This window comes from Aspergillus versicolor (assembly GCF_001890125.1).
Source record: "Aspergillus versicolor CBS 583.65 unplaced genomic scaffold ASPVEscaffold_12, whole genome shotgun sequence".
Taxonomy (NCBI): domain Eukaryota; kingdom Fungi; phylum Ascomycota; class Eurotiomycetes; order Eurotiales; family Aspergillaceae; genus Aspergillus; species Aspergillus versicolor.
Window position 1 is genome coordinate 636,653 of NW_024467535.1, and position 24,168 is coordinate 660,820.

The 24,168-nt window shown below is 52.8% G+C and overlaps 9 protein-coding genes across 9 annotated transcripts; 6 read left to right on the plus strand and 3 right to left on the minus strand.

Moving 5' to 3' along the window:
- Positions 1-19: 19 nt before the first annotated feature.
- Positions 20-2,199, plus strand: sit1 (putative siderochrome-iron transporter Sit1; the record flags this gene model as incomplete). Its single annotated transcript, XM_040807769.1, has 12 exons — positions 20-154; positions 223-306; positions 356-431; positions 479-543; positions 589-693; positions 737-830; positions 878-1,194; positions 1,245-1,302; positions 1,350-1,443; positions 1,492-1,679; positions 1,733-1,792; positions 1,841-2,199. The coding sequence occupies 12 exons, from the start codon at positions 20-22 to the stop codon at positions 2,197-2,199; spliced, it is 1,635 nt and encodes a 544-aa protein (XP_040672896.1).
- Positions 2,200-2,280: 81 nt separating this feature from the next.
- Positions 2,281-4,974, minus strand: ASPVEDRAFT_65632 (putative cell-associated beta-galactosidase; the record flags this gene model as incomplete). Its single annotated transcript, XM_040815824.1, has 2 exons — positions 2,281-4,887; positions 4,915-4,974. 2 exons carry the CDS (start codon positions 4,972-4,974, stop codon positions 2,281-2,283), a joined length of 2,667 nt encoding a protein of 888 aa, XP_040672897.1.
- A 791-nt stretch (positions 4,975-5,765) lies between these two features.
- On the minus strand, positions 5,766-9,744 carry fmpD (ABC-type transporter fsqE; the record flags this gene model as incomplete). The annotated part of the gene is made up of 4 exons (XM_040807754.1): positions 5,766-6,126; positions 6,184-7,491; positions 7,545-8,364; positions 8,418-9,744. The coding sequence occupies 4 exons, from the start codon at positions 9,742-9,744 to the stop codon at positions 5,766-5,768; spliced, it is 3,816 nt and encodes a 1,271-aa protein (XP_040672898.1).
- Positions 9,745-10,087: 343 nt separating this feature from the next.
- Positions 10,088-11,891, plus strand: ASPVEDRAFT_33377 (cytochrome P450; the record flags this gene model as incomplete). The annotated part of the gene is made up of 5 exons (XM_040810722.1): positions 10,088-10,109; positions 10,202-10,227; positions 10,284-11,417; positions 11,478-11,644; positions 11,729-11,891. The coding sequence occupies 5 exons, from the start codon at positions 10,088-10,090 to the stop codon at positions 11,889-11,891; spliced, it is 1,512 nt and encodes a 503-aa protein (XP_040672899.1).
- A 282-nt stretch (positions 11,892-12,173) lies between these two features.
- On the plus strand, positions 12,174-14,636 carry fmpC (ATP-grasp enzyme fsqD). The gene is made up of 3 exons (XM_040809353.1): positions 12,174-12,223; positions 12,287-12,565; positions 12,626-14,636. Exons 2-3 carry the CDS (start codon positions 12,520-12,522, stop codon positions 14,602-14,604), a joined length of 2,025 nt encoding a protein of 674 aa, XP_040672900.1. The 5' UTR covers positions 12,174-12,223; positions 12,287-12,519; the 3' UTR covers positions 14,605-14,636.
- A 997-nt stretch (positions 14,637-15,633) lies between these two features.
- On the plus strand, positions 15,634-17,192 carry ASPVEDRAFT_46518 (uncharacterized protein). The gene is made up of 2 exons (XM_040813569.1): positions 15,634-16,764; positions 16,823-17,192. The coding sequence occupies exons 1-2, from the start codon at positions 15,645-15,647 to the stop codon at positions 17,020-17,022; spliced, it is 1,320 nt and encodes a 439-aa protein (XP_040672901.1). The 5' UTR covers positions 15,634-15,644; the 3' UTR covers positions 17,023-17,192.
- Positions 17,193-17,485: 293 nt separating this feature from the next.
- Positions 17,486-19,090, minus strand: ASPVEDRAFT_177567 (SDR family oxidoreductase). The gene is made up of 4 exons (XM_040808793.1): positions 18,649-19,090; positions 18,465-18,604; positions 18,230-18,419; positions 17,486-18,158 (listed from the first exon to the last, which is right to left on the minus strand). Exons 1-4 carry the CDS (start codon positions 18,926-18,928, stop codon positions 17,560-17,562), a joined length of 1,209 nt encoding a protein of 402 aa, XP_040672902.1. The 5' UTR covers positions 18,929-19,090; the 3' UTR covers positions 17,486-17,559.
- A 591-nt stretch (positions 19,091-19,681) lies between these two features.
- ASPVEDRAFT_65636 (uncharacterized protein) lies at positions 19,682-21,050 on the plus strand (the record flags this gene model as incomplete). Its single annotated transcript, XM_040815825.1, has 6 exons — positions 19,682-19,844; positions 19,889-19,908; positions 19,955-20,059; positions 20,104-20,497; positions 20,549-20,656; positions 20,716-21,050. The coding sequence occupies 6 exons, from the start codon at positions 19,682-19,684 to the stop codon at positions 21,048-21,050; spliced, it is 1,125 nt and encodes a 374-aa protein (XP_040672903.1).
- A 344-nt stretch (positions 21,051-21,394) lies between these two features.
- On the plus strand, positions 21,395-23,983 carry ASPVEDRAFT_46520 (uncharacterized protein). The gene has a single exon (XM_040813570.1). It carries the CDS (start codon positions 21,437-21,439, stop codon positions 23,867-23,869), a length of 2,433 nt encoding a protein of 810 aa, XP_040672904.1. The 5' UTR covers positions 21,395-21,436; the 3' UTR covers positions 23,870-23,983.
- Positions 23,984-24,168: the final 185 nt, after the last annotated feature.

The window sequence follows — 24,168 nt, forward strand, 5'->3', positions numbered from 1 at the left end:
TTCCAACGACTCGGCGGATATGAGTCCCGGTGTCAAGCGCATCGAACTCATCAACTCCCAGCTCGGTTTCTACAGTCGCATTTGCTTGTTTGCTAGTGTTTGGCTGGTCGCGTACGTTTATGGCTTGGACGGGACTGTACGGAATACGTACCAGGTGTGTTTAACTCTTTTGACTACCGGTCTTTGAATTCGTGATTGCTCATCTTTGTATTTACTGTATAGCCCGTTGCGACGGCGAGTTATGCGACCCATAGTCTGTTATCCACGGTGCAGGTCCTTCGCTCGGTTATTGCGGCTGCGGCGCAGGTATGTCCTTATACTGGGATCTGGTTTTGTTCGTTGCTGAGTGTGATAGCCCACTGCTGCGAAAATCGCGGATATGTTCGGTCGTACCGAGCTGATCTTCTTCTCGGTGTTCTTCTATACTTTGGGTATGTCCTCTTGCTGGTGATGGGGTGAAGATGGGCTGACAAGACAGGAACCGTTGTTGAGACGGCCTCAAACAACGTCCAGACCTTTTGTGCCGGTGCTGTGCTTTACCAGGTATGCCGTTCTATAGTACATGGATAGGGTGACTGACTGTTACAGATTGGATATACGGGGATCATGTTCCTGGTGGAGGTTTTGATTGGAGATACGACCTCCACGCGTTCTCGTCTTCTGTTCTCCTATATCCCTGCGACACCGTTTATTGTAAGTTGCTCTTTGACCTAGTTAGATCTGGCTAACAGTGTAGATCAACACCTGGATTGGTGGGAACCTCACAAGCGCCGTGCTCGGGGTGACGACCTGGCGCTGGGGAATTGGCATGTTCACGATTATCTTTCCGGGTATGTATCTTGCTGTGTTGGTTGAAGATATCTACTAACATGAGTAGTCTGCTCAATCCCGCTCTTCCTGACGTTACTGTACGGCCATATAAAAGCGAAGAAGATCGAGTCATACCAGGGTCTTCTCCAGATCCACGGGGCAAAGCGGTTCCTCGTTGAAATTTTCTGGCGAATGGACCTGGTCGGCATCGTCCTGCTGATCGCCGTGTTTGCACTTATCCTCGTTCCTTTTACGCTCGCTGGGGGATACGCCGAGCAGTGGAAGCAAGCGAAGATTATTGCGCCGCTGGTTATTGGTGTTTTCTGCATCCCGGTGTGGGTTTGGTGGGAACAGACCTGCAAGCATCCTATGATTCCGTTTAGGGTGAGTTGCACTGTAGAATATGGCTGAGGTGATCTTGCTAATTGGTGCAGCTTCTGAAAGACAGAGCAGTTTGGGGAGCTATTGGAATCGCGATCATGCTTAATTGCGGTATGTGTTCGCCCTTGAAGAAGAAGGGAGTATACTGACAGCACCAGCCTGGGCTCTGCAAGGTAACTACCTTTACACCGTGCTAGTCGTCTCTTTCAACGAGAGCGTCCTCAGCGCTACTCGGATTTCGTCTCTTTACAGGTAAGGTTGAAGATTCTCCAGATCGCGTTCTTTCGCTAAATCGCGTAGCTTTTCCTCCGTCATTGCAGGCTGCATTCTCGGTGCCATTGTCATGAAAGTGCGCCGTCTTAAAGGTTTCATCGTTGCCGGAACATGCCTCTTCACTGTTGCATTTGGTATCCTGTACCACTTCCGTGGGGGGGATAGCGGGTCGAGCCACAGTGGTATCATCGGTGGTGAAATTCTCCTCGGTATTGGTGCGTTGTCCTTAGACTTCTAACTGCTCTCGACTGTACTGACTCTTGTATAGCTGGTGGAATGTTCCCCTATCCCGCACAAGCGAGTATCCAAACTGCTACCAAACACGAGCGTAAGTATCCTGCCCCATCACATAATACAGGCGACATAACTCTTGCAGATCTCGCCATCGTAACGGCCCTCTTCCTCGCGTCGTACAACATCGGCTCCGCCCTGGGCAGCTCCATCGCCGGCGCAATCTGGTCCCAGACGCTTGTCTCAGAATTAACGAACAACCTCGGCAACGCGACGCTCGCCGCAGAGGTCTACGCGGACCCGTTCACCTTTGCGGAAAACAACCCTGTCGGCACACCGGACCGGGATGCGGTTGTCCTGGGGTATATGCATACGCAGAGGATTCTGTGCATTGCGGGTATCTGCTTGACGGTGCCGCTTATTGCGTTCTCGTTGTGTATTAGGGATCCGAAGTTGACCAAGGAGCAGAGTTTGAAGAAGGCGGAGGAGAGTGATAGTGAGTAACTTGTATACTGGGGAATAGTTAATTACATCATAGATTGCTGTAATTGCACATTCAGTGTTATAGTGTCTCTATAGGAATACTCAACGTGCTGTGATGGTAATCTCCGCAGCCCTAAGCCCATCACTGCTTACCTCAACAACGAAATCCCCAGAAACCCCTTCTTCAGCCCGTACAACCCCAAGGGCTAACCCATGGAATACCTTCCTGCTGCTAGAAGCAAAACTGGTGAAGTCCGCCGGAAACCCATTATCCGTAGCAACAACAACCCCAGCACCACTGCTGTTGGCAATACTAAAGTGCACCTCATCATCCGCCGTAGGGACCACATTCCCATCACTGTCTACGACTTCCACCGTCACAAACGCCAAATCCTCCCCATCAGCAGCAATAACACTCCGATCAACCGAAAGCCTCAACGCAGCCGGCTCGCCCGTCGTAGCAACTACATCCTCAGCCCAAACCTTCCCCTCCTTGTACACAACAACCCGGACCTCCCCGGGCTGATACACAACCTCATCCCACCGAAAGCGATACTCACCCTCCCCCTTCCTCTTCTTCGGTCCCTGCTGAGCTCCGTTAATGTATAAAACCGCCTCATCCCCACTCGAAAACACATGAACAGGGGTAATCTCCCCAACCCTGTCAGGCCAATTCCAATGCGGGACAATCTTCGCCATAGCGAGATCTTCTCTCCACCTGGCCTGATAAACCCAAAACCTCTCCTTCTTAAACCCCGCCAGATCCAGGATCCCGGAATATGCACTCCGCGCATCATACGGATACGGCTCGCCCAGATAATCAAACCCAGCCCACACGAAACCGCCCGCAACAAAGGGGTGCGTATCCTGCGTTAGAAAGACGCGGTCTGGCGTGGATCCTGCGTCTGAGGAGTAGACCTCGTACGCGCTCACTTCGTATATGGAGGAGTTCCCGCCGCCGTTTGTGTCGTTTACCGGTGCGGAGATGTATGGCGAGACAGGGAAGAAGAAGGACCCGCGGGTGCTGAGGGACCAGGCAACTTCGGAGCCTAGGATTGGTGCTGCGTAAGGATGGGCAGCGTGGAAAGTGTCGTATTGTGGCGAAGTGCGGCTTCCACCGGTGAGATGGGTGTATGCGGGACCCCAGCGGACGCCTTCGCCTTGGTAGTTTAGGCTGATGGCGTCCATGTTGCCCGCCATGGTGCTGTTTGAGACGGGGCGGTTGAGGGAGGCTGTTACCGGGCGAGGCGGGGTGCTGGATGCGTCTTCCTGGTGGGTGATGGAGCGGAGAGAGGCCATGATCTTGCCGGCTGATGTTTGGTTGTCGACTTGTTCGGGGACTTCGTTGCCGACGCTCCAGATGACGATGGAGGGGTGATTGCGGTCTCGTCTTATGAATGAGCGCAGGTCTGCCTCGGCCCAGTCGGTGAAGATGAGGCTGAAGTCTGAGTCGACTTTTGCGGCTTCCCATACGTCGAAGATCTCGTCGAGGACTAGGAAGCCCATTTCGTCGGCGAGGGCGAGGAGGGATGGTGCTGGAGGGTTGTGGGCCGTGCGGATTGCGTTTGCGCCCAGTTCGCGCAGGATCTCGAGCTGACGGGTTGCGGCGCGGTGGTTGTATGCTGCTCCTAGGGCTCCGAGATCGTGGTGTAGGTTTACGCCTTGGATGGGGATTCGCTCGTTGTTGACTATCAGACCATGTGTGGGAGAGTATGCGAGATTGCGGATGCCGAAGGGGGTCGAGTATTGGTCTAGCAGCTGGTTCCTGGTGTATAGTTGAGTGATGGCGATGTACATGTTCGGTTTCTGGGTTGGTGGAGGGCCCCAGAGCGAGGGATTCTTGATAGTGACGGAGCTGTTGATAGACGACGACTTTCCAGGGCTCAGATGGAGCGTCTGATTAGAGAATGCCGCAACTCTGCGCCCAACCCTTCCAGAGACATATTCATGGACGTTAGTAACAACTCTAACACCTGCATCCCACTTGTTCTGGTTATCCACCGTAACAGCAAGATCAACGGTAGCTCTGTCTCGCGAGACATCTCTCGTGCTGATATCAGTCCCATACAGCGCCACATGCGTCTTCGCAACCTTCGTAATCCAAACATCACGATAGATACCAGCACCAGGATACCAGCGGGAGAACTGTCTTGTCTGCGGATTCTCCGCGCGGACCGCAAGGACATTCTCCTCCCCATAGCGCACATACGGGGTGAGATCAAGCCGGTAACTCGCATACCCATACGGCCAGCCTCCGACTAGATGGCCATTAAGCCAGACCATGGAATACGCCATGACCCCCTCAACGTCTAAGAAAATCGAATGGTTCGCATTCTGCTCGGACGCTGGGAAATAAAGATCGCTGTACCGATACCATCCAACTCCGCGAACTGGTAGCCGGCCCATATCTCCGGAGACTTCATCGTCGCTCACGAAATCCTCTGCTATCGCCCAGTCGTGCGGGACGGTAACGGATGTCCAATTCGCGTCGTCAAAGTCGTTGTTGACATATGGGATGTCGATATCTGGTGGAGAGTCGGGTTGCTCGTAGTGCTTTGCTGGATCAGCAATGAAGGGGTTTGCGCCTGGTAAGATCCAGTCGCGCAGCTCGACCAGGTTCTCGTTTTCGTTGTCTGGTCGGATGCTGTACGTTATGCCGTCTGGGGTTTCTGGGAAGTGCGAGAATTTCCAGCCGGAATGGAGGCGCGTCTGGGACCGGTTGGCGTTGACAATTACAGGGAGGAGAGAGCATAGGAGCAGCTGGCTGGCATGGTGGACTGTGTATTTAAGGCGCATCTTGCAAAAGAGTATACAGTTGTGGCTCTGCAGTGGCGTAGAGTCGTAGAGTAGGCAAAGTAGGGGATCAAATAAATAAATATGAATATCAAACACCCATCGGGCCATATTCCAAGCGGAGACGGCATTGGTATAACTTCGATCCCACCAATGGGTTTAAACTGCTTATAGATCGGCAAAATACGCGGGGGACCTTCTGTTCCCCGCTTTGTTAATTCCAGGGTAAAATGAGGACAAGAAAGACTTTATCCAGTTACTCCAAATTTGTCTGCTTAGGTCGAAAATAAATACATCTGCTGAAGAGGAGCACTGCAAATCTCAAGCTAAAGACACCACAACGGCCGAAGAATCGGGAATACTGACGGCCAGCACTCCATCCTTAATTAGTACATTCTCCTCCCTGGGCCAACAGCAACAGGCCGTCCCTAGGCAAGATCGTGGTCATAAGAAACACCACCAAAAGTAACCCTATCCGTCGCATCACTCGCTGGGGCAATAAGACGCTCCACCTTGGCAATTGTACGGTTATGGCATGGTACACAGAATTTATATTCCTCAGTGGAAGTGGAGGCGATTGACATGCTAGAAATATATTCGTTAGCTGGTCATGCCTAGTTTGCTATGGAGTTGAGTTCGCCAATTGTATATGGGTGGCCGAGATATTCCAGGGATTTGGCGCGCTGGATAGAGCTGTTTTGGTTCATGTTCAGCCCGTGGAAGAACCTGACGGGTTCTAGTGTATGATAGTAAACTGTTTCTGGTTGATAATCGTCTGGGTTATAAACTACGATCTATGTCCGACGCTGCTCCAAACTCTGCATCTGAACGAGGTCATGATACGCCCCCCTCTTCCCCATTAACTGCGCATGAGTGCCCCTCTCCACGACCTGTCCCTGGTCAAGCACGCAAATCAGATCCGCGTGCTGAATTGTGCTCAGCCGATGCGCGACCGCGATGGTGGTGCGCTGCTTCTCGACGCGGTCCAAGGCCTCCTGGACGACTCTTTCACTCTCAGAGTCCAGCGCCGACGTTGCTTCATCAAGAAGCAAGATTTTGGTCTTTCGAAGCAGTGCCCGGGCAATACTGAGCCGCTGCTTTTGGCCACCGCTCAACAGCGTCCCCGATGTGCCAACGGTCGTGGCGAAGCCGTCGCTGTGAGGTTAGCCAGTTAGGGTTGTCCAATGTCTATAATAGCGATAGGGAACTAACGGCAGAGACGTAATAAACTCGTAGATATTGGCCTCTTTGCATGCCTGCACGATCTCCTCTCCACTCACGTCCCGCTCCGTCCCCAGCACGAGGTTGTCTCGAATCGAACCCTCGTATAGCGTCGGCTCCTGGCTGACCAGCGACACCAACCGGCGATACTCATTGACATTAACCTGGGAGATATCCTGCCCATCGACGAAGATCTTCCCCTCTGTTGGATCAAAGAAGCGCACGAGAAGCTGGATCACCGTGCTCTTCCCACTCCCGCTCGCGCCAACCAAGGCCACGTACTGCCCTGGCTGGATAGAGACACTGAACCGATCTAGAACTAACCTCTCCGGTCGCGTTGGATAACGGAAGCTTGCATAGACAATTTCAATCCTTCCAGAGCTTTCGGTACCAGAACCAGAAGTAGAATCGTTCCAGGTATCGATAGCAGGAACAAGATCGAAAAGCGTCTTCAGATCAGCACCCGCGTGCAACGCCTTACTCATATCCGGCGCGTAGGAAAACACCGCGCCGGCAACCTGTGCGCCCGAAATCAGCGCGGCGAAGCAGATGTAGAACTGCAGCATGGAGTACTCGTCGCTGGAGACCAGTCGCCCGCCGAACCAGAAGGCCAGGGCGGCGCCGAAGAATGTGAATGACTGCGACGCCGCGTACAGGGTCGACGCCTTGAGGATCGAGCGCAGTGAGCGCGCGGCCTGTGTTGCGAGGATCACGCTGTATTCTTCCAGCACGTGGGCTTCGAGGGTGAGAGCCGCGACGGAGCGAATCGCGGTGACGATCTCGTTGGCGTACATGGCTGCCTCCTCGTGGGTTTTGCGGACCTTGCTATCGAAGAGCGCGAGCATGCGGAGCCGGATGTAGCCGCAGCCTGTGACGACGGGGATTGTAGCCGTGCAAACGAGCGCGAGTTTCCAGCCGATTGCGAGCGAGAGGACGATTCCCGCCGCGATGGTCGCGACGAACGTGAGGATTGCGCCGATGATGGCGCCGCTGAGGCCTGTTAGGTCTGTTGGCGCGGTGGCGAGGAAGGAGGTCAGCGCGCCGGAGGAGTGGTCTTTTGTGTCGAAGAAGGCGACGCTTTGGCGCAGGATGGACCGGAAGGATTCGGCGCGGGCTTTGTGGACGAGGCGCTCGGTGCTGTAGGAGAAGCAGATGCCTTGCCCGACCCAGGCGATGAAGGCGACGATGGCGATCATGAGGAATATGAGACACCAGAAGTTGACGTCGTCGCGGAGTTTGGGGTAGTGTGATGCTGGGAGGGAGACGGCGGTGATTGCTTCGGCGAAGAAGACGGATTGGCTGTTGGACTCAGTGCCTGCTGCCTGAGTATAGAGAGGCAAAGGGAGACTTACGCTGGAATGACGAATCCCGCAAGGATACAAAGCGCTAGGCCGGCGATGATGACAGGAGCTTCATCTCTGTTGAGCCTGCCTACGACTTGAAGGTATGTCTTGAATGTGGGCCTTGTATGCGTCTCAGCTGCGACGACTTCTCTACGCTCCGGATGATGCTCGTTAACATATACGATGTCAGCCTTCTCGTCTAGGATGGCCACATCCATGTTCTCTTCTTCGAGTATTGTGTTTTTCTCTTCCTCTGGGACGCCCCCGAGTTGCTGAGTCTCGATAAGCCGGGCATAGACCCCCTTCTGGCTAATCAGATCATCGTGGCTTCCCCGTTCCAACACAGAGCCATGAGACATGACAATGATTCTATCCGCATTACGAACAGTCGACAGGCGATGTGCAATAACGATCGTGGTCCGATCCTTCGCGGCCAGATCCAGCCCTAACTGCACAGCTCTCTCCGACCTGACGTCAAGAGCAGAGGTCGCTTCGTCCAGCAGAAGTATCTTAGGGTTACTGATAACCGCTCGTGCAATGCAGATCCGCTGTCTCTGCCCGCCTGACAATTGGAGCCCCTTCGCCCCTACCTCTGTCTGGTAGCCTTGGGGCAGCGCCGTGATAAGGTCGTGCGCGTTGGCGATTCGAGCAGCATTATACACTAGTTTCTGTGCTTCCTTCTCCGAGCCTGGCCCTGCTGGATCTTTCAGACCAAGAAGGATGTTGGCGAAAATGCTTCTATTGAATAGTAGGGGCTCTTGGTTCACGTAGGACATTTGCTGTCGAAGCCAGTTGAGATTCAAGTCATTGATCTGGTGCCCATCCAATGCTGTTGACGCCATAGTCAGCATAGACTATGAAGGAAAGGACAGAAAGACCTACTGATAACACCCCCCGTCGGCTCGTAGAACCGCTCCAACAGCCCAATAATACTACTTTTCCCACACCCCGACGCCCCAACCAGCGCCGTGACCTTGTTCGCCGGGAATTGCAAATTGACCCGGTTGAGGACTTCCACCGTCTGTCTCGACGGATAAACCAAGCTCACATTCTGCAGCTCCAAGTCTCCCAGCACACTAGCCAACTGCTTCCCCTCCGTATCAAACAGATCCAGTGGTGACCGCCGCGCAATCGCCTTAAGAATCACCCCAGCATGGGCAATACTATGAATAAACGACTCCGCGCTCGGCGCAACCCTGCCCACCGCAAATGCCCCGATAATCGACGCCATAGTCGTCGTGACCACCGAAGACGCACTCATCTCCCCGCTCACGACATACCGCGAGCCTTGCCAGAACGCCAGCCCGTAACTGAGATACGGCACTGCATTGATCGTGCCAATCATCACCGCGATCGCCAGACGCGTCTTCACGCCCCATTTCTCTGCTGTTGCTAGATGCGCCCCGTACCGCTGGCTCATGACCTTCTGGATCCCGAATGCGTTTACATGGCGGATGGAGCTGATTACTTCTTCCGCTACCGCGGAGCCCTTGCTCAGTGCGGCCGAGCTCTGCTTGCTGTATTTGACGGCGAAGATGCCACCTACAGACTCTGCGCCTGCGAGGAGGACCGCCGTGGAAATCAGAATCAGAGCGAGCTTCCAGTACATGATGAACGAGATCACGACGGCAGAGATAAATGTCGCAAGCGCGGTAAGGCACAGTGCGATCTTCGAGGAGATTCCTTCCTGGATGACATTCATATCTGAGGTAATATGCGTGGTGGCCTGGCCTGCATTCAGACTATCGAAGAAGGCAATGTTCTGTCGGATGGTCGCTTTCAGATACGCGCGGCGTAGATTGCGGGTGATGCGCTCGCCCGAGTGGTAGAAGCCCACGGTGGCGATATAGATGAAGACGAATTCGGCAATGCCTAGGTAGACGTAGTAGAGAGTGAATTCCGAGACGTTAGAAGACAAGGCGGCACCCGTGTCCCTCCCATCCGCATGATCCTGGAACGAGCGCACGAAGAGTCCATAGATGACTGTGAGCAGCGGGTTCAGCGCGCCGGCAATGATAGCGGAGAGGGTGCTGGCCGCGATGAGCAATACGTCGAATGGCGTTGCATACGCGAAGACGGTCCTGGCGCTGGCGCTGCTGCTGTTGGTGGCCGGCGAGGAAGCAGGCAGGCCGTCGATTTGGCGCTGCAGGACCTTTCGGGCGTGTTCATCTTGCACTTGCGGGTCGATGCTGGTCCTCGAGGGCGACATCGTTACGGCTGTTTGAAACCTCTTGTCTGGTGTTGAAGCTCAGCGCCGGGAATTCTTTTATTAGGGCCTGGAGAGACAACTCGGGTTACTCTGAGTTCGAGACTGGACTGCGAAGATCTCAATCACGCCATGGGCCAGACCTGAGGGCATCCCTGCATCTCATCTCTAGTCTTTGTTCAGCTCTCGCCATCCAGGCAGGTTGCGTATTACAGAAACGGCGTATCAAAGATGAAATACCGTTACCGTTCTAGGCTACCATACCATGCCACCTGCATACACTGCTCATACCTGAGAGGCATGGTTTGAGTGATATGTATAAGATATCCCAAGTCCAGTTGCCCAGATGTCTATTACCTACTCCATCAGTAAGTGCATGTAACGGCTCTCTTCGTCATGGCGACCACATTCCACTGGGACAGCCCTCTCCTGTCATATATTTCTCTCCAGACGGTTATAGCCTTGGCTAAGCCTCTGTTGGCTATAGTAAGGCTTGCCCTCTATTCTCTGAGGTGACCCAGTACTAACATATTGACCTCTAGTATATCGTCTACCTAGCGAGCATTGTGACCTATAATCTCTACTTCCACCCCCTCGCCTGCTTCCCCGGCCCCAAGTTGCACGGCGGCACCCCAATCCCCTACGTCTGGCACCAACTGCGCGGTGACCTTCCCTTCATCTACCGCAAACTCCACGACAAGTACGGCGACGTCGTCCGGGTCCTCCCGAACGAACTCTCCTTCAACACCGCTTCCGCCTGGCAAGGCATCTACACCGTCCGCAGCGGCCACCAGCTCCCGACCAAGGACCCCAAGGTCGTCGTCCCCTCCGACGAAGGCGCCTACAACATCGTCACAGTCCCCAATATCGCCGACCATGCCCGCTACCGCCGCACCTTGAACGCAGGGTTCTCCGAAAAAGCCGTCCGCGAGCAAGAGCACATCGTCCGGGGCCATTTAGATCTTCTCATCACCAGACTCTACAAACATGCAACAGCGCCCAAGACATCCGGGAAACCCCAAGACCTCGTCTTCTGGCTCACCCTCCTGACCTTCGATATCATCGCGGACCTCACCTTCGGCGAATCGCTACACGGCCTCGAAGAAGAGAAATACCATCCCTGGGTCGAGGGTCTCTTTGGCAGCGTCATGAAGCATGCATCTCTCAAGCGCGCAATCGGCTACTTCCCACATATCAAACCCCTCCTCGACGCATTCCTCCCCCAGACCCTTCTCGAGCAACGAGCCAAACACGCCCACTTTGTCTCTGAGCGCGTAGAAAAACGCATGAAGATGGACAGCGCCTCGAACAACCGAAGCGACTTTATGAGTTTCATCTTGCCCTACGATCCAGAGAAAGTCCACATGTCGCTGCCCGAGATCCGGGCGACGTTCGGCGTGCTCATAATGGCCGGCAGCGAGAATCTGGCCACGACAGTGGATTTTACGATCTATCATCTGCTTAAGAATCCGGGTGCTTGGGAGAGACTTACTCAAGAAGTGCGCGGGAGATTCCAGAGCGAAGAAGAGATTACCTTCCTCTCTGTGGCTTCGCTGCCGTATCTGGCTGCGACACTGAGTGAGTCGATGCGCATCCAGCCTGCGGCGCCGGCGTCCCAGCCGAGGGTTGTTCCTGAGGGAGGAGATGTGATCTCGGGGCATTATGTGCCGGGAGGGGTGAGTACTCCTTTCGTCCCTGGAAATGGGAAAGATTTGGCCTGTTCTAATTAAACACAGGCGAGAGTTGCGATCCCTCCGATCTGTATGAACCACGACCCACGGTACTTCAAGCACCCACGGCTCTTCAGGCCAGAGCGCTGGCTGGGGGACCCAGAGTACAAGGACGACGTCAAGTCCGCGACTCATCCGTTTGGAACAGGGCCTAGGAGCTGTGCCGGTCGACCGTACGTTTTTTCTCTTTTTTTCTCTTTCGCTTTCCAAGGCATACCCAGTGAGATGATACTAACACATCGTTCCCGTTCTCACAGACTCGCCCTTGCGGAGATGAAGCTAATCATTGCGCGGATCGTGTGGAATTTCGACCTGGAGTTGACCGCAGACTCGAAAACATGGGGGGAGGATTTGAAGATTTTCCACCTGTGGGATATCACGCCTCTCTATGTTCGGTTTACTCATGTAGATAGGGCGTAAACATGCAGGTATAGATTGGCAGTTGCAGTCATCAGTAAAAGTAGATACACAGATGCGATAGATTACAATTACGGGTATTGTATCGATGCAATTAGGGTTACACCCGAGCTGATCCAGTGGGTCGGAGTGGGTCACTCCGACGCAGTGTGATCTACTCCGAGAACTCCGCTCGGTGCCAGCAGACCCACTCCGCGAAGGCAGCTCACAAGAAGTACTAAATAGTCAACATGGGGGATTGAAAGTATAAGCTGCTTGGACATTTGAAGGCCTCAATATACTAGTACTGAGCTTGCATAGATACAATAGAAGTTTGATATTCAAATAATGTGAAGGTACGTCTGTCAGCTCATATCGGGTTCATAAAATGCAGGTTTGCTAAATGCAAAGAATACAAGATGAAAGCAGTTTTTCAAAAGAATCTTTACAGAAGCTGATATATTTTATTTACGCTAACGTACATCAGACTGGAACACTGAGATACTCAGGGCTACTCGTGATCACAGCTAGCTGTATATCACCCGCTGACTAGTGCGCCAAGCAAATCGCTTTGTCCATTTAACCATGACGGAAACTCCCAGCTTAGATTTTTTTTTCTGACAGATTCTTTTCACTCATTATCGTCCGCAAGATGACCCAAACTGGTCAGCTCAAGTCGTGCTGGGGCAGTGTTGAAGGTAATCCAGCCAGTCTGCACGCGTCCACTGTCGTCTGTCGAGACTAACAAGCAACCCTAGCCTATCACACGTTCCAATGGCGAGCGACGTCAGCAGAATGGTGGCAGACTGTCGACATTACATTGCAAGCTGCGCAAAATGCCCCTGCTCCTATTCACACCTGGCCTACAACTTATGAGGCTGTAGAGCTCTGGGTCTCCGCCTCCGCTTCATCCGAATCAGAATCCATTGCCTGGACGCGATGCGAACACGGGCCTGGTTCAGCCCTTTTGCATAGAGCGCTACAGGCCGCCGCCGCCGCCCAGGGGCAACAAACCAGTGCAATCCGATTTGTTTTCGCCGCTAAGCCGGGGTACCTGGCGCGGAGTGACATTTTGTCTCTGCGGCTGATCGATCTCGAGTCTGTGGACGCCGTCGTCTCGTTCTTTGCTGGCCAGCCGGAACAATCGCTCAGACCATTTCGGGTCGACGCGCACGCATCAATCCCTAGCGTCCAGACTGTCTTGCATGCGGTTATGAATAGCGCAGTCGGCGGTCTCTTGCTTAGGCCACCCATCGGATTTACAGAGTCCAATAACTATCGGGAAGTCTTCCAAGCCCTCGATGAAGAACTCGCCAATCGGCTCTCGTTCCCTTGGGTGCTGGATGCCCCTGCACCGCGTAGAACTCTGGCAATCGTGGAAGGAGGTCGCAGTAGCCCCGAGCATGGGGGCACTGCAGCAAGTATCTACACGGCCGCGCGAGCGCTGAACGTCGATATGGTTGTGTTGGATGTTGACGGCCACTGGCTGCAGGGCCCGAAGTACGCTCACTGGCGGAAGGAGTTTTTGCCTGTCGAACTAGAGCCACCGTTGCTACTGCGGGATCGAGTGTTGCAGGCTTTGGCCGACCGCAAGGTTGACGGGATCGTTACATTTTGTGATTCGTACCAGGTTGCTGTTGCGGAGGCTGCTGATCGTTTAGGATTGCCTACTGCGCCCGCCGAGGCCTATGAAATTGCTACAGATAAGTATCGCACGGGTGTTTCAGAGGGCCGCCCGGCGTATCTTGTCAATAGTCTTGACGGAGCCCTGGAGGTTGTTCAACGCGGGGACCTGGACTATCCGTTCATTGTGAAGCCGTGTAGGGGCTTTCTAAGCGAGGGTGTGTTCAAGATCGATGGGGTCGAGGAGCTATCTCGCGCCTTCCAGGGCGTCAATGAAGACCGGCACGGAACAGAAGTCGTGCTTGAGCAATACTGCGATGGCCCGGAAGTCGACATCAACTTTGTTCTCTCTGAGGGGGAGGTTCTCTTCTGTGAGATCTCCGACGACTTCCCCAAGACCGCAGATGTCTCTAGCGCGGGCTCTTCATCCCATACGCCCACCTCCTTCATCGAGCTGGGCAATGTCTTACCCTCGAAGCTCCCGTCCGCGGAGATCGATCTCCTACACACATCCCTGCACCAGAGCCTGACCCGGCTAGGCCTCACCACAGGAATCTACCACCTCGAAGCCCGCGTCCAAAACTCCTCCATGGAATACGGCTCCGTACAAAACCCACATACCACATCCGAAGTCATCGACCTAACCCCCCGCTCAACACGCCCCACCAAAGACCCCTACGCCTGGCTAATCGAAATCAACCCCCGCCCCCCAGGCATCCAAGAAACCGCCGCCGTCGAGTCCGTCTACGGCGTCGACTACTGGGGCCTCGGCCTCCTCTCCTCTCTCCGCGACCACGAGCGGCTCCGCGCCCTATCCCATCCTTTCACGCAAGGCCCGCAATACTTCTGCGAGATGGTCTTCATCCCCGTCGAATCTGGCGGGCGGTTCGAGTCCGACGACGTCTGTGCGGATCTTGCGAGCCGACGCCCGGATCTGGCAAGGCATATCTCGAAATCATTCTGTTTTCTGAAACGGGGCGATGTCGTCCCCGCGCCGGAATCGGGGATCACAGCGTGGGTGGCGTATTACGTTGTGTTTTCGAGGGTTAGTCGCGAGCATTTGCTGGGTGTGACGGCTGAGGTGCGGAGGGAGACGAGGTTTACGGTTGTTTAGACTAGATTGAACTAGATTAACGGCATGAATGTGGTTTTTTTTTTTTTTTTTTTTTTTTTTTTTTTTTTTTTTTTTTTTTTTTTTTTTTTTTTTTTTTTTGACTGGCCAGCCCTCTTCCATATTTTCAGATCGAGGCAAACAAGCCGCCGTCAGCTTCAGCCCGATACGTACATCAGCACTAAGCCACCGACTTTACCCCGGTCTCCAGGTCGTCAGGATGGTGTGCTAGCTGCACAATAGCAGATGCTTATGATACCATAGAGAAGGATCGGTGTGTAACATATTCATCAGATTCAGGCTCAGCACCGTAAGCTGAGTATTTCGCAAAGTTACGCCGTTAAGGAGCCACAAACCAAACTCTGATGACAACGCCACTACGGACTCTGGAGTGGAGATAGTAAATTCCGTGTAGTACAAGCGCGGCTCGGCCCGGAAGGTCCCCTTAGACCATTAGGGTGCTTGGTGCTACAAAGCTAGTTACCACTAAAGTGAAGCCCTGGGTAGCTATATTATTGGTATAGTCGGAATAAAGGACCATCTCTATAAAAGCGCCCCTGCTCGAGCGAGATCTGCGCTCCCAAAAAGAAGCAGTCGATCCAGTCTTCTCGCACCTTCCTTGTTCTATCTTTTATCTTGCTTTCAATAGATCTCAAAAGTTATCTTTAAAAATGCCGTCTGCTACCATTGAAGAGGTCCCTGCCCAGCCTGTCAAGTTCCTCCTCGTCGGGGCAGGCCTTCACGCAAAGAGGGCCTACATCCCCCACCTGGGCGTCCTGCGAGCTGAAGGGCGTGCGGAGCTAAGTGCCGTTGTCGATATCGAAAACAACCGCAGGGCCCTCAATGAGTACCTCGCCCAGAAAGCCCTTCATGCCGAGAGAGTCTTCGTCCAACCGTTTACCTCCGATATTCCCGCTCACATCCGGCTGCAACTTTGGGAGGTGATTAGTCGCCTGGGCATACAAGTCGTGATAATAAGCACCGAGCCACTTGTCCACAAAGTTTACAGCCTCTGGGCGATCAGCGAGGGACTGCACGTCGTCATGGACAAGCCCGTGACAACCCGTCCGGGCTCTTGCACCTCTGCCTCCGCAGCGCTAGGCATCGCAGAAGACTTTGAGGAAACCCACGCGAGATATCTGGAGCTGCAGAGGACGAAGAAGACGTTCTTCCAGATCCACAGCCAACGCCGGTTTCACCCGGGCTTTCATCACACATTCGACCTGATCAAGGACGTTGCCGAGCGCACAAACTGCCCCGTCACCAACATCATCTCTACCCACTGCGACGGCATGTGGCGCATGCCACCGGAGATCGTGGAGCAAACATACCACAGCTTCAGCCACGGCTACGGCAAGGTCTCGCACAGCGGCTACCATTTCCTAGACATGTGCTACCTACTCATGAGGATGGGCTGGGGCGAGACCAAGCGCCCTGAGCGCGCCGAGGTGGTCAGCAGCTTCATCACGCCAAACGGGTTCCTCACCTCGTTCAACGACAAAGACTACAAGAGCATGTTTGGCACCGACTACAATGACTTCAACCACTACACCCAGACAGACCTAATGCGGCTCACAAAGGACATGGGCGAGATCGACTCGGCCATCCAAGTCACCTTCTTTCAGGGCAAGCACCCCATCGCCCTCGCCCAGATCAACCTCCAACACAACGGGTCCACGCGGCGCAGCTGGCTGAAAGCCGGTCCGGATCTATACAAGGGAATCGGCCGCGTGAAGCACGAGTTCCACGAGATCAAAAGCGGGCCCCTACAAACCGTCGTGATTGACTCCCGGCAGGCCAACGACAAGCACGACCGGTCTGTCCCCAGCACGGCGAAAATGGGCAGCGACAACCACTTTGAGGTGCATGTTTTCCGGAACTCTGATCTGCTGAACGAGACGGCGCCGTTCCATTCTTACTCTGTGGATGACCTAGACAGACGCTACAAGACTGATAAGCCGGGCTTGTATTCGGAGAACATCAAAAGGGGCATCCTCCAGGAGGCGATTGATTTTGTCAACGGGAAGAGATCGAAGGCGGACTTGTCCTCGCCGCTGACGGACCATGATATCCCCGTTCATCTGATGAGTGCCGTTTATCTGTCGCATGTGAGGAGGGCCGCGGGGGGGAATCCGATTGTGGATTTGAAGATCGATTATAATGGTATGCAGCGTATCTTATTTATCTCCATGGTTTTCTCTAACAGGGATATCCCTCCTAGCCGATGGCGAAGCCCAGGGATCCATCCACGTCCCCGTTGAACCGGTCATTGCCGTACAGCCACAGACCACTCCAGGCCACGTCTTCCGGTATTCGGCCTTGTTCTCTGGGCTGCTGATCTCATATCTCAACCTGGCATTCACCAGGTTCTCCACAATACTCGCGACTGGGGAGAAGAGTTTCAACTCGATTAGTGCGTGATGAACAAAACAACGCATAACAAAATGAGACAAGGCAAGATATCATAGGGCTTTCGAAACGATCATAGAGTGGCGAGAAATGGAGTGTAGTCAAGGGATTTGTGTCAACTAATCATAGTCTATAATCTCCATAGCCAAAACCAGACAGAAGGTCAATAGGGTTTTCAGGACACTGCCCACAGACCAAGGTTCTCAGTTTCATGACATCAAGCCGGGAAATTTAGTCCATTGATCCAGATTACAGGCCTTCGAGCGGGGTCTTTCTTAGATCACGATGTATGGATCGCGATCCTCTCCCGTTGCTAATCCATGGAGCGAAACCCAACATGGCTCACTTGCATGGGCAGTTGGGTATCCAAGGCCGAATACAATTAATCTTTTGGCATATAATGCAATGTAGAAAGGGCTTTTTAGTCGAATGGTAAAATCTACCATGTCGATAGAATTCCCACTTCACACATCTCCCAGAGCCACAACGTCATTCCTTTTACAAAAAGAATATATCTATACAGACAAATTAACATCTCTTACCAGTATATTACTTCGTCCAATCATCCTTGCTAAGAAGAATCCTCTCCTCAACCAACCGCTCAAACACCCGGAAATAGCCATGCGCAACCGGATACTCCTCCGTAAACCCAACACTGCGAATCTTATCCAAACTCATCTCGCGATTCCTCCCGAGAAAGCTAAAGCCCGCAGCCATGAAAATCCATGTCTCCTCAGGTATCTCACGCACATTTAACCCGTACTCCTCACACATCTGCCTATACTCGCCCTGATGCGCAGCCCACCACTTATCAATATCCTTCCACCCTTTATCCTCGGGACTCGCGCCTTGCCCGTGCAGACCAAAGTACTCGCATAGTTTCGGCCAGACAACCGTCCAGGGCATGGGCGTGGCGCTGTCTGCTGTGTTGAATGCTTCTCCGTGTGCGCGCTCCGGCGTCTCGATCGAGAGGTATAGCTCCGAGCGGGCGATGATGTCCTGCGAGGACGGCGTGTAGGTGTGGATGTAGTTCGTGTAGGGACCTGGGAAGACGACGGTTGCGCCGGGGCCGTTGATGTACCGGAAGAGCATGAGGTAGAGCGCGATGGGCTCGACGTATGTCATGCTTGTGGGGATGGGGACGTGGCCTGTACCCCAAGCTGTTTAGTATAATTGAACTGGGTGGAGGGGAAGTTAGGGTGTGGTGTTAGGTACGCACCGACGATCTGGTCTGGGCGGACTTCGCACCATTTCCAGGATTTGCCCTTGTTGGCTTTCTTGATTAGGTCGACTTGGGCGTAGTAGAAGATCTCGTCGCCCCAGGGAGAAGGGATGCGTGGGTTGTCTTCGCGGAGGGGAGGGTTGATCTTGATGTGCTCCTGGAAGCGGAAGACGGCGACTCCGTAGTTCTGTGCTGGTTAGCAGGTTGTTAACTGGAGGATACGTGTACGTACGTTTGTTCCGGTTTGAAGAACGAAGAATTTGAGATTCTTGCACAGCTGGTCGACGGCGTGGACGGCGTTGTAGGTCATTTTCTCGTTGATGTCCCGGATGGCCATCACGTCCACGGAGTAGGCGGTTGCATTGGAGTACGCTGTGCTGTTAGCTAGTGAGCTATGTATGTTATTTTCTACTCACCGAGATAGTACACATGGGTGACATCCTGTAGGTTGGGAACTTTGGCCTGCAATTGAGACCGCACGTCGTCAAGGCCCTCTCGCAGATTCACACCGTGATGCAGCTCCAATCGAGGATCCTGCGGTAGGCCACTTTTCTCCAGGGGCAGTGGTCTGTTCGTCAAGCCGATCACCCTGTCAAAGGTGGTGGGCGTGGGGTATGAGAGCGCGCACTTGGTGACAGCCCAGCCGGAGATACCACTGGCTCCAAAGACCAATGCAACGTTCTTCGGTTCAGCCATTGCGATTGTTTTCTCTTTTTCGTTTACGGAGCAATTGACAGGAGGGGCTATGTTTAAGAGCAGTCCTCGCTTGTGTCCCTCGGTACCAGCGCCATTGGCCGCTAATCTGGGAAACGTCAAAGTGCCATTCAAGTGGACCCGATAGCCCTCGCTACTCGTGTCAAGAACGAACTCCTTCTGGGGGCGGCACAGACACGAATGAATCATGTTGTCCGTCGGCGTTTCAGGGTGGGACAGCCCGGGCCGAGCAGAGTCCGTCGCACTCTATAACTGCACTATGGCTGACCAGGGCCACATTCATTCCGGATAATGAGATTCCATTGGTAGAACCGGCAGTGGATGAGCTGACATTGAATTGACTCTGCCTGGCCGTGGAGTTTGGGGGCTGAATCGACGATAATCGCACCAGCCAGCTCCATTTCGCTCCAAGTGTCCGATGCCTGGCGCTTGTTGCTCCTTCGATGAGAGCCCTCAATGGCCTGATAATAGTTGATTCCGCGGTCCCTCGGTTCCGCATCGCATCCTGAAGTTTAACTTTTTAGCCCCAACTTTCTAGAGTGGCCCTCGTTCCTTCGTCCATTGGGGCCGTTATTCATGATTGGCCTGGTCTGACAAGGATGTAGAGAGCTTGCGTCTGCGAAAACTTACGAGGCCTTTTGCTGCACAAGGTGACAAATTGTTGGGAATGGCTTTGCATACTTAGCCTGTTGTACCTGGCTGTGGTTTCTCTTCGTCCTCCACCACTTGTCAAACATGAATGCCAGGCAGAATACAGAGCCCCAAATCGATGTCTCAGAGAATCGCCATGCGGCGACCTTCGGCGTGGGAATTGGGTTCATCGTGTTTGACTCGATTATCATTGCGCTGCGTATTTATGCTCGCACCTTCATGCTCCGCGCTCTGGGGACGGATGATAGTAAGTCATTGAGACTCAATGGAGAGCGAAACTAACAAATAAAGTATTGATGATAATTGGAGCAGTAAGCCTAATCTATACGGCAGTCGATTTATACTCACCTACACCAGGTACTCAATTTCGGACTATCAATAACGATCATGATCGGATCGAACTATGGAATCGGAAAACACGCCCTCGCTATATCGACCAGCGACACCGTGCCTATGCTGAAGGTATGCAAGTCCCATTCCGATAATAACCATTCTAACCACTGCAGTGCATCTGGGTTACGCGCCTCCTATATACCGCTTCCATGGGCTTCGTCAAAATGTCGCTGCTGTGGTTCTACCTCCGTCTCGATCCCCGAAAGCATATGCGCTGGGCTGTCTTCTTCGTCATGTTCTTCAATATTGGTCTGTCTCTTGCGAGCTTCATCGGCGCTTTGTCAGGCTGTAGTCCTCCATCCTTGTTCTGGACGGATCCAACCTCGGACGGCTGCATGGAAATGGGACCGCAGCAGCGTTTTTACGAAGTCAATGGCATTTTAAATATCGTTACAGACATCTTGACGTATCTACTCCCAGTCCCAATGCTGTATACTCTGCAGTTGAGCTGGCGAAAGAAGGGCGCTATCCTAGGGATTTTTGGACTAGGCATTCTATCCATTGCTGGTAAATCCATCTTCCATTTACCTGTTTGATTATTGCTAATACTGCTGCTAGCTGCCTGCGTTCGCTACAACTTCGTGACCAAACTCTCCTCCGCCGAAGAAGAGTATTACCTCCTCCTTGCCGACTCCCTTAACTGGTGCACGATCGAGGCTTATGTTGGTATGTATTCACCCCTAACAAAACAGGATAAGATACCAGACCTAACTGTCTATCTACAGCAATCTTCTGCGGCTGCGCCCCCTCCCTCTCCATCCTCGTCAAAACCTACGCCCCGTCTATATTCGGCTCCACGCACAATACCAGCGCGAAATCTCCCAACGCAAGCTATTTCATGCAGCGACGGACGCCATTGAAGAGTAACAGGCGTCTGGGGAAGGGCGATATTACACTGGGGAGTCAGGATGCTATTGTTACCGGCGGCAATCCGGACCAAGATCGGGATCAGGATGGGATTGTGATGAAGACGGATATTCATATGGATGTGGCGTCGGCGAAGTCGACGGAGGATACTGTTTATAAGCGGGAGTATTATGATTTTACGAGAAGGATTTGATTTTTATTTTCTTTTCTTTACTTTTCTTTCCAAAATTCTTATGTTGATATGATGTTGAATGATACCTTGGATGTTGGTAGCGTAGTTCAAGATATCCCCGTCTCCTTGGTGCGAGATTCAAAGATGAAAAGTAATGAATATCTCTTTATAACACACAAGACTATTCGAGTTCGCTGTGCAACCATTCCTGCCAATTAGTTGTCTCCGATGTCTATCATGATTCACAATGCAGCCTGAGGCCAACTATTCCACATCTGGAATGCGGCGCTGCAGGGCACGATGAGTCAAATTATTGTGTCACTATCGCCATATTTACCTCTAAATAAGCAACAAAATCATATTCTTTCCACTCAACTTGGAATTACCATTCATACCAGATTAACGCTATGGAGTCCCGCAAACAACCACCCTGGACCCCACCGTCACATCCCTCCATCTCCTTCTCCACCTCCACACTCCCTCCATTAACAATCTGGAACTCCCTAACAAGATCCAAAACCCGCTTCATCCCAATCGACCCAACCGGAAAGAAAGTAACCTGGTACGCCTGCGGGCCAACAGTCTACGACGACGCACACCTCGGCCATGCGCGCAATTACATGAGCACGGATATCCTGCGCCGCGTCATGCGGGATTATTTCCGCTTCGATGTGCGCTTTGTCATGAACATTACTGATGTGGATGATAAGATTATTATCCGTGGGCGGCAGCAGTATTTGTTTCAGGGGTATTTGGAGGAGAATCCAGTGCTTACGAGGCGTGTTCTGAGGGATGTGAGGGAGGCGTTTGGGGTTTATGTGAGGGAGAATTTGCGGCTTCTTGATGATGATGATGATATCGAGCCTGGGGTGTTTGCTGAGAGGGTTGAGGATGTATATGGTGCTGTCCTCAGAGGAGGGGCGTTGGACCCGCAGGGGAAACCTGGTGATATTGAGGCGAAGATACGGATGCATGTTAATACGGTTATTCCGGCTGCGGGGATGATTGCTAAGGTTATGAAAGCCTTTGAAGCTCAACCGGAAGAGGTGAATTCGTTGGAAGGAAGCATAACGAGTGATGCTTTTTACGATGCTACCAAGGAAGTCTACCTTCCTTACATTGATAGTCTGAAGGGGTCGACTGTGCCAGGTGATGCATACGACATCTTCACAAGACTCACCCGGAAATATGAAGACCATTTTATGAGAGACATGCGAGCCCTAAACATCCTGGACCCAGACGAAATAACCCGAGTCACAGAATACGGTCAAGAGATCGCAGACTTCGTGGAGAAGATCGTGGGAAATCAATTCGGATACGTCACTCCCGATGGATCCGTCTACTTCGACATAAAAGAGTTCGAGAAAGCCGGAAATCACTACGCCAGGCTCGAGCCATGGAATCGAGATAACCAGCCCCTGCAGCGAGACGGGGAGGGCGCATTAGCCAAAGCCGTGCAGAAGAGATCGCCAGATGATTTCGCACTCTGGAAGGCTTCTCGACCTGGTGAGCCAGCCTGGCCGAGTCCCTGGGGACCTGGACGTCCTGGGTGGCATATCGAATGTTCAGCAATGGCTTCGAGTCGATTGGGGAGCCAGATTGATATCCATTCTGGGGGTGTTGATCTGGCGTTCCCGCACCATGATAATGAACTGGCCCAGAGCGAGGCGTTTTGGTGCCATGGTCGCCAATGGGTCAATTACTTCCTGCACATGGGACACTTGTCGATCCAGGGGTCGAAGATGTCGAAAAGCTTGAAGAATTTCACGACGGTCCGCGACGCTCTTGATCGAGGCGATTGGACCCCGCGGGGGCTGAGGATTGTCTTTCTATTAGGCGGCTGGCGAGATGGTGTTGAGATATCGGAGGAGCTGGTCAAGGCCTCGTCGTCCTGGGAAGATAAACTAACCAACTTCTTCATCAAGGCGAAGGATGCTGCTAGTCGAGCTAGTCCAAAGTCTTCTGCTGAATCCTCGCTATTAGAGGCTCTCAAGGTGGCCCAGGATAGGGTTCACGAACACTTTTGCGATTCATTCAACACGCCAAAAGCCATGGGCGCTATTTCGGATCTGGTGTCAGTTTTCAACACCCAGGATGTGCGGTCATTGGATCCAGCAGCGGTAGACGCCGCAGCACGATGGGTGACTCGAATCGTGACGATTCTTGGACTGAACGGTGCAGCTTTACCTGATATTGCAGGCATTGGATGGGAGGGAATTGACATCCCTGATGCTGCTAAACCGTTTGTATATCAACTATCGGCTATGCGAGACTCATTGCGTCGTGCTGCTAAATCGGATATCCCCATTACCACTGAACAGCTTGAAAGGATCATAGAGCAATCGGCCGTCACAGTTGGTGTTTCGGACGCCGCTAGACCATATGCCGGCATCCTTGATAGCTTCTGCTCGGGTATTTCATCGCTGAAGGAAGGGGGAGTAAATATTTCAAAAGAAATACTCTCCCTATCTGATCGTCTACGCGATGTTGACCTTTTCAATCTCGGCATTTACCTTGAAGACCGGGAAGATATGCCGGCCCTAGTTCGGGCAGTGACTAGGGATATCATACAAGCCCGTGAAGAACTTGCTCAACAAGCCAAGCGCAAACATGAGGAGAAGGATAAGCAAGATAAACTTGTCCGCGAGAGGCTTGAGAAGGGAAAAGTAGGTCCTTTGGACATGTTCAAGACCAACGAGTTTAGTGCCTGGGATGAGGACGGGCTTCCGACGAAAGACGCAGCAGGGGAGCCGGTGAATAAGAGTCGCAGTAAGAAGCTGCGAAAGGAGTGGGAACGACAGAAGAAGGCTCATGAAGTCTGGCTTTCTGCCAATAATTGATTTTGTTGGTTTGACGTGAACCATGTAGAGCATCCAACTCTGTTTCTTTTGGCGGTGTTTATAGATTGTTGGATCTTACTAGTTTTAAATTATAAATACACTTTTAAGCCCCACTGAGCATTATTTGCCTGACAGGCCGAGAACGCCTTAAAGAACCATCGAAACTGCATCTGAGAACGTTATTTAGCCTGATATGCAGCTATCCAAGCTCCAGTTCATCCATTCTACCGGCGATCCGGATATTCGATCTATATATTCCACCAATGACCACCTTTCCAAGTGTCTATATCAACCCCACC

What these genes read in the sequence shown, in the direction of transcription:
- fmpC (XM_040809353.1), top strand. Translation starts at nt 12,520, where the DNA reads ATGACCCAAACTGGTCAGCTCAAGTCGTGCTGGGGCAGTGTTGAAG. An exon ending in GTGCTGGGGCAGTGTTGAAG is followed by an intron (nt 12,566 to 12,625) that starts GTAATCCAGCCA and finishes AAGCAACCCTAG; the next exon opens with CCTATCACACGTTCCAATGG.
- ASPVEDRAFT_46518 (XM_040813569.1), top strand. Translation starts at nt 15,645, where the DNA reads ATGGACAAGCCCGTGACAACCCGTCCGGGCTCTTGCACCTCTGCCTCC. An exon ending in TTTGAAGATCGATTATAATG is followed by an intron (nt 16,765 to 16,822) that starts GTATGCAGCGTA and finishes TATCCCTCCTAG; the next exon opens with CCGATGGCGAAGCCCAGGGA.
- ASPVEDRAFT_177567 (XM_040808793.1), bottom strand. Translation starts at nt 18,928, where the DNA reads ATGGCTGAACCGAAGAACGTTGCATTGGTCTTTGGAGCCAGTGGTATC. An exon ending in TTCTTCAAACCGGAACAAAC is followed by an intron (nt 18,420 to 18,464) that starts GTACGTACACGT and finishes TAACCAGCACAG; the next exon opens with AACTACGGAGTCGCCGTCTT. An exon ending in CCGCCCAGACCAGATCGTCG is followed by an intron (nt 18,159 to 18,229) that starts GTGCGTACCTAA and finishes CTTGGGGTACAG; the next exon opens with GCCACGTCCCCATCCCCACA.
- ASPVEDRAFT_46520 (XM_040813570.1), top strand. Translation starts at nt 21,437, where the DNA reads ATGGAGTCCCGCAAACAACCACCCTGGACCCCACCGTCACATCCCTCC.